Source organism: Suncus etruscus, chromosome 15 (genome assembly GCF_024139225.1).
Source record: "Suncus etruscus isolate mSunEtr1 chromosome 15, mSunEtr1.pri.cur, whole genome shotgun sequence".
Classification (NCBI taxonomy): Eukaryota; Metazoa; Chordata; class Mammalia; order Eulipotyphla; family Soricidae; genus Suncus; species Suncus etruscus.
Window position 1 is genome coordinate 82,394,422 of NC_064862.1, and position 7,729 is coordinate 82,402,150.

At 60.2% G+C, this 7,729-nt stretch overlaps 1 protein-coding gene across 1 annotated transcript; it reads right to left on the bottom strand.

Annotated features, from left to right (window-relative positions):
* Positions 1–4,810: 4,810 nt before the first annotated feature.
* C2CD4C (C2 calcium dependent domain containing 4C) lies at positions 4,811–6,112 on the bottom strand. Its single transcript, XM_049789063.1, has one exon. The coding sequence runs from the start codon at positions 6,110–6,112 to the stop codon at positions 4,832–4,834; it is 1,281 nt and encodes a 426-aa protein (XP_049645020.1). The 3' UTR covers positions 4,811–4,831.
* Between the last annotated feature and the right edge of the window lie 1,617 nt (positions 6,113–7,729).

The window sequence follows — 7,729 nt, forward strand, 5'->3', positions numbered from 1 at the left end:
TTTTGACATCTGGCAGTGCTTAGGGAACCCTATGGGATGCCGAGGATCGAACCTGGGCTGGCTTTGTGCAAGGCAAATGCTCTCCTCACTGTGCTCTCGCTCTGGCTCCTGTCCTTGTGGGTGTGTTCTGTACAGGCACACACATGCATGCACCAGGAACCACCTGCTCACACACATTTACAAATTCACTGAGACCTGCCATCACATCACCAGGTGACACCACTGCACCACATTTACCCTCCTTGTGGCTCCACTCAGATCTGAAACCGCACACATAAGCACATGGATGCCTGCGGCCACATAGACACACAGGCTCCTGGCTCCACACACATGTGTGACCTCATGACCCTACACATCTGCCCACACGAAGCTGCCCACACATGAGACTGCTAACATGTATGTGACCTCCTGGCATGCACCCATGTACATATGTCATTGTACTAACATGTTCCATGCTACACAAACGTCTATATAGAACTGTGTTCTCATACTTGGCCATGTGGCAACAGGGTGATATCAAAGCAGGGAGGGAGTTTGTTTTGCATGTGGTCAACCCGGGTTTGATCCCCAGCATCCCATAGGATCCCTTGAGAACCACCAAGAGTGCAGAGTGCAGAGCCAGAAGTAACCCCGGAGAACTGCTGGGTGTGGCCCCCCCCAAACAAAAACAAACAAAAAAAACCCCCACGTGGCCCCACAAACGCACGCTGCGCCCATGGGACCACACATTAGCGTGCACCTGTGTCAACACACTTATGACTCTGTACTCACAGACTTGCCCATATGTTTACACAAGCATTTGGCCATGGTACCAAGCGATGGTGTGGCTCAGCAGACACGCAGGAGCAGAGCTGTGTCCACCACACATGCGATCCCACCCACAGCTGCTCTCACACACATGTCCACATGCCTGCAGTCCACCTGTGTGGCCATGCTAAATGCTTAAACACGCCCTCGGTGGCTCTCACACTCCTGTGGCCAGGCTAGCAAGAACGCACCTGGTGCTCCAGGTCTCCGAACACACATGGACATACATCAGGCGCCCTGCACAGAGGCTGCGGGGAAGAGACGAGCGAGGCCCGTTGCCCTGGCAACGTCCAGGAGCAGCTCATCTGAGCAGCTCATCCCAGGCAGCGGCTGCTCCGTCTCAGGCCCGCAAGAGGCTCCCTCGACTCTGCCAGGCTCAGCCTGAGCCTAGGACCAGAAGCACAGGAAGGCACCAGGGCTAGGGTTGGAGGGGAGCCCGGGGTGGGGGGCTGAAGGGAGACACCCCTGTTCCAAGGGATGAATCTCACCACCTGCCTGGAGCTCCCCCAGAAACCCTGCTCAGCTGTTGGATCCCTAGCCATCCAGTAACTGGTGAACCCCTGGGGTTCAAGAGGTGCCACTGCCTGGCTCCTAGCTGCTCCACTAGGCCAGGCTTGAGGAGAGGGTTCCTCAGGGCACTGTGACCCTCCATTTGGGGCTCAGTACTTGCTGCTACCGAACTGAGTCTTTTGTGGGTGCATAGGGAAGAAAGTGGGTCTTCGGAATGTGGGCGTATTGGAGTGTAGGTGGAAAAGCCAGCAGGGGGCTGGACCTTCCCCATCGGGGCCTTGGCATTGTGTTCAGATACTCTGTTTTGCCCCCTGATGCCCCAGCCTGGCCTCAGTTTCCCCATCTGCCACAAAGCTCCCAATTCCCAAAAGCAAGGGGAGGTCTGCTCCATGCTCCAACTCAGTGAGACTCAAGAGGCGAGTCCTAGCCCCCAGACTGTTTCCTACCAGATAGGGGGGGTCTCACTCCTCTATGAGTGAATGAGGGTAACTACTCTGGGAATAGCAGCCAGATCAGAGACCTTCCAAAGGGTGAGCAAAGGAAGGGGTGTGCAGGGGGCGGCAGTCAGCAACCCTGTAGGTACCCCAACTTGTGTTTTCATGTACCCCACCTCCTCCAGTGAAGATTCTCAGGGTGGGTAGTATTGGAACCCAGAACTCCTTTAGCTGAAATCACCCTATCCCCATACTGGTATTAGAGACAGATGGGCTTATGAGATGGGGGACACACTAAGATAAGGTACCTTCCAGAAGAAAAAAAAAAAAAAAAGACCTGGTAGGCTTCCTGGAGGGGCTGCTATCTGTGGGGCCCCAAAGGGAGGAGGTAAATTTCATGACTAGGGGTTAGATTCCTGGCTGGTTCCCATGGGGGTGTAAGGCTGGGACAGATCAGATGGATAATAAGGTCCTGGAACAGGGTGGACCTGGGTGTTAGAAAGAAGTTCTCAGGGTAGCAAAGGGGTTTGGTTCTTGTCCCCTAAAAGATTGAGCTCCAAAGGGGCAGAGCCCATCTCCATCCCTGACCCAGAACTCCACTGTGCTGGCTTGTGCCTAAGACAGTTTATTTTGTCCTTCTGGCTCACATCCAGTAGTGCTCAGAATCCAGAATGCTAGGAGGGCTGGGGGTGTGATCAGGCAGGGTTAGGGGGTCCCACCCAGGGGTCCTGCAGCCACTGCTCATCCTTAGAGCTTCACCCCAGTCCTGAGCCTCAACTGCTTCTGGTCTGTGGGAAGGAGGTTCACAGCTTTGAATCTGAGAACAGCCCCCGACATTTCACATTCTGTCCTCTTCAAGGGTTCTCAGTGCATCCACCTATACTGGATTCCTTCTGCACCTTCACCCAGAGGGGTGGAGGGAGGGAGGGAGGGAGGGAGAGAGAGAGAGAGAGAAGAGAGAGGAGAGAGAGGAGAGAGAGGAGAGAGAAGAGAGGAGAGGGAGAGGGAGAGGGAGAGGGAGAGAGAGAGAGAGAGAGAGAGAGAGAGAGAGAGAGAGAGAGAGAGAGAGAGAGAGAGAGAGAGAGAGAGAGAGAGAGAGAGAGATTGATTCTCTATGCCTCTGGGGGTTCCCGCCTACCTCCCTGGAATTCCAAGCGAAATTCCTCTTTTGTTATGAAACAACAGAGCAGACAAATCTCCGCTCCAGTCTTGTCTTCTGGGAACACCTTTATTGCACTAAAACAGCAATTATAAACAAATACATTTTGGTCGGGGATCGGGGGGAGGAGGGTGTCTTCAAGATTCACCCACAGTCAAGTCAGAACACAGATACCAAACAGAGCAAGGATTCTAAAATATGGGGGACATCAGGTTGTGGGGAATTGAAGTGGCACAGAAGGGAGAAGTAAAATTCCCCAAACACCTAAGCCTCTCCCGCCCCCTCCCAGCCCTGCATAGAGGGGTTATCTCAGGATGCAAAGTAAAGAAGGGAGAGCCCCAAAAGACCGGAAATGCGAAGGACGAAGGCAGGAGGGGGTAGGGCAGAATCCCTGGGTCTTATGGCCACCCCTGTTCTGTCAAAGGTTCATTGGTGACCTTGCTAGACATTACATGCTCATAGGGTGCTCATGCTTCCCCCCAGTTGTTCGGGGGGGATTTCTCTCACCCCCCCAAAACGAATGTAGAGTTGTGAGTTCAGATGTGTAGAGTTTGTAGAGGCCAGGGGGTCCCTCCCCAGCCAGGGAACAAGAAATGAGAGTTCTAGGCTCTGGGCCACCATGGAGGGCTCAGGGTGACATCCACAAAAGCAAGCAGAAAGGATCTGGAGAGATCAAGGCTGCAGGGAGTGGGCTGGGGGCCCAGGGCAGGATGCTCAGGGGACCCTGTAAATCCATCCTGGGGCTCCTGCCAGGGAAACGCGGCCCGTGAAGTTCAGTCCTTGGGTTTACGGGACTCCGCAGTCCCTCTGTGTTTCTCAGACGTGATTGTCCCTTCCCGACCTTAGTCCCTCACCACACCCACGGCTTAGCAGAGGGTGGTCGCAGGATTGCTTGGGAGAGGGGCTTCTGCTTGGGTCTGGTGGAGGACGATTCTGGAGCAGGGGAGAGGGAGCCTGTGGTCTGTAATCTCTCTGAATGGCTCCTAGATCGGGGTACTCAGCCACCTTTAGGTTTCAGAAGGGGTGAGGAGCGTGGGAAGGCCCTAGGCTCGCATAGGGCACAGAGGTGGGACTCTCAGCAGTGGTGGCGCAAGAGCCACTCTTCCTCCTGCCAAAGGGTTGATCGGGGAGCAAGAGAAGGGCCTTCAGCAGGCAACCAGAGAGGTGGACCCAAACACCTCGATTCTGCTGCCTCCACGCTTTTAAGACACGCCTCCATGTCTCCAGGGCATGCCCTATACCTCTAGGCCTGCCTCCATATTCTGCCTATATGTCAGTAGACCCTGCCTCCACAGTTCTACGTAGGCTCTGCCTCACACATCTAGACCACACCCCACGCATCTAGGACACGCCCCAAGAGGTTATCCAAACCCCGCCCCATGCATATGGGACACGCCCCCCCACAGCTCGTTCCAAGCCCCGCCTTCACGCCGCTAGGCCCCGCCCCATGCATCTAGGACACGACCTGCGGCTGTATTCCAAACCCCGCCTCCACATCTTAGGACCCGCCCCTATTCATCTGGGACACGCCCCACAGTCCATTCTAAGCCCCGCCTCCACACCGCTAGGACACGCCCCCATGGCTCTACTGCAAGCCTCGCCTCCACGCCTCTAGGCCCCGCCTATGCCCCAGGTCCACCCCACGCCGTGCCCCGCCCACATACCAGGCTCCGCCCACAAGCCACCCGCCCCTGGCCCTACGCCACGCCTCCAACCCTCTAGGCCCGCCCATGCTTCCAGGCCCACCTACGAGCCGCCAGACCCGCCCGTACGCCCCGCCCGTGACCACGCCCCTACTCCTCCGGGCCACGCCCACCACGCCTCCAGGCCTCTCTCTATGGCAGCCTGCCTCTCTGAGTCTCCGCTCCCGAACCCGCACTTTGACAGGCGGGGCCCGGCCCGGCCCGGCCGTCGGGGCCGCCTACAAGAAGGGGAGCAGGGCGGTGAGGGGCAGCTCCTTCTCGCCCAGCAGCGTGTCCCGCTTGAGGCTGCTGCCCTTGTTGACCACCTTGATGCGCAGCGCCAGCTTGCGCGCGCTGGCGGGCCCCAGGCCGTCGAAGAAGAAGTCCTCGTTGAACACCGGGTGGCGGCTGTGCTTGATGATGGTGCTGCGCTGCTTCTGCAGCTTGCCGGGCACCAGGCACAGCCCGACGCAGCAGTTGATGGCGCGCGCGTCGCACAGCCGGTCGTACAGGCCCTCGGCGGCCAGCAGCCGCACGCGCAGCCGGGCCTGCGCCGCCTCGTACTCGGCCAGCAGCCGCACGCTGCCGCGCGGGCCCAGGCGCACGGCGTGCTCGGCGCGCGGCGCGGCGCCCGGCTCGGGGCCGGCCTCGGGGCTGGGCCGGCGGGCCAGCAGGCGCGCGTGGTGGTGGTGGCGCGGGCGGCGGCGGCGCGCGCCGGGGCTGGGCTCGGGGGTGCTGTCGTCGGCCGAGAGCGAGCCGGCGCGGCCCACCGACTGCGTGAGCTGCTGCACCTTGGCCTGGCCGTCCTGCGCGAAGCCCTTGAGCAGCGACACGGAGCGCGACAGCAGCGGCGAGCCGAAGGGCGACGACTCGGCCGACGAGCCCGTGTCGCTCTCGCCGCCGCTCAGCGCGCGCCCGGGGCTCCGGAGCCCGCCGCTCTCCCGCTCGCGATCGCGGGGGGCCCCGTCCCCGCCGTCCCCGCCGCCGCCGCCGCCCTCGGCCCCGCGCCGCGGCCGCCGCCGCCGCCCCGCGCCCGGGGAGCCCAGCTGGGCCAGCGCGCCGTGCTCGCTGTGGAACAGGGACTCGCGGCGCCGCGTGTGCGGGCTCTCGGCCAGCGCCGCGAAGCCCAGGGGCGACGGCTGCGGCGGGGCGTCGGGGCCCTCGTCGTCGTCCGCGCCCCCGTCCTCGGCGCTCTCGATCTGGATCACGTGGCGCGTGGCGGCCCGCAGCAGGTTGCGGCTCTCGCTCGCCAGCTTGGCCGGGAGCCGGGGGCTGCGGGGCGCCCGGCGGGGCGACGCGGGGGAGGCCGAGGGCGCCGGCTGCTCGGCCGCCGCCGGCCCCTCGCTCTCCGGGGGCGCCCCGGGCAGCTTCGGGGGGATGAAGAAGTCCGGGATCTTGTCCGGGGTGAGCACGTTGCTGTACAGCGGCCCCTTGGCCTTGTCGCTGCCCTCGCCGCCCGAGGCCCCGTTTTCCCCCGACACCCGCAGCCGCTCCAGCAACCACATGTTGGTCTTCTTCATGGGGGCGGCGTCTGCGGGGGGGAAAGCATGGTTCGGGGGTGAGGGAGTGAAGCCCTGACCCCACGCCCACCCACCCACTCAGCCGCCCCAGCACCCCGGTTCTGGAAACCCAGGCAAAGGGGGTGTCACGGCCTGAACTTCTTCTTTTTCTTCGGCCCAGGAGGTGGGGCCTCCCTCCCTCAGGGACCGAGGGGGGTCCCCACTCGCGCCCCCGCCCCAACCCCACTTTTGGGATCTCCAAGAGCTTTTTCGCAAAGGATCCAAGGCGACAGACTAGACTGGGCTAGGCTAGACACCAACATCACCCCCCACAAATAAAAAATGAAATGGAAAAAAAAATGAATTCCATCTCTTTCCCACCTGTGGCTTTCCAGGGGCCTGAGGGTCCCGCAGGGGTGGGGGGCTCTTGAGGATGACGGGGCGAGGAGTAGGGGACGACACCCCTTTTTCGCCCCTTGCCAACCAGCTCCCATCGCATCCTGGGGTGGGGGTGGGGTCCCCAGGGCCCCCCCACCCGGGGAACTGGCTGGAGGAAAGGGAGGGGGGGTTGTCCTGGAACTCACCTGCCCTAAAAGAGGGTGCTGACCCGAGGCTGGGCGGCCCCGCGGACGCAGACGCGGACACGGACACGGTCGCGGACACGCGGGGTCTGGGCGCGGGGACGCGGCCGCGGCTGGCTGCCACGGCGCAGCCCGGCTCAGGGGCGGCGGGAAGCGGCCCAGCCCCGCGCCGTATTTCTCCTACTCAGCGCGCAGAGCGGGAGGAGGAGCTTGGGGTCTTGGCGGATTGGGGTTCCGCCACCCCTCACATGCCACATGTGGGTGGGTATTGCCTGCTGAGCAGCTCTCGGGACTAGGAGGGTGAGTTCAACAGCAGATAATAAAATAATAATAATAAATAATAATAATAATAGCCAATTAAGACAAAGGGGAGGGTGTCTGCCTTGCATGCATCCAACTCGGGTTCAATCTTCATCACCCTGTTTGTTCCCCCAAGTCTGCCAGGAATAATGCCTGAGCCCAGAGCCAGGAGTAACTCCTAAGCACCGTCAGGAGTGATTCCTGACCTCACAGCCAGGAATCAGCCTTGAGCATCCATCACTGGATGTTGGTCTGAGTCAAAGATTGTCCCTGGATCTCTTTCAGTGGAAAATGTCCTAAGAGTGACATCCAGGCCAGCAACAGAGGGAGTTGTCAAAGGGAGACCCATCACCCCCACTCCTCCATTTGAACTTGGTTCTGTTGTCCAGATGGGACAAGCTGGGCTCAGAGGGAGGTGGGACAGGACCCACACACACATCACCACCACCACCAATGATGCCAAAGCCTCTTCAGTTCCAGGGGGCTGCCACCTCCAGGAAACCCATCATGCATGCAGGCCTGAGGCATGCAGGCCCCCTGAAAAGAAGTTAGCATGAAGCACCTCAGGAGGAAAGTGCTTGTCTAAGCTCTTGTCTCTGTAGGATCCCCAAAGCACATGGGATTTTTAAATATTCTTTCCTTACAGCATCCAATTAATTAAACTAATTTGGTCTGGTTCAACTCCTGGGGATACCAGATTCTGTGTCATCTTGGGCAGAATTTTGAGTCCAGGACTCAGAGATCACTGTGGAAAAGG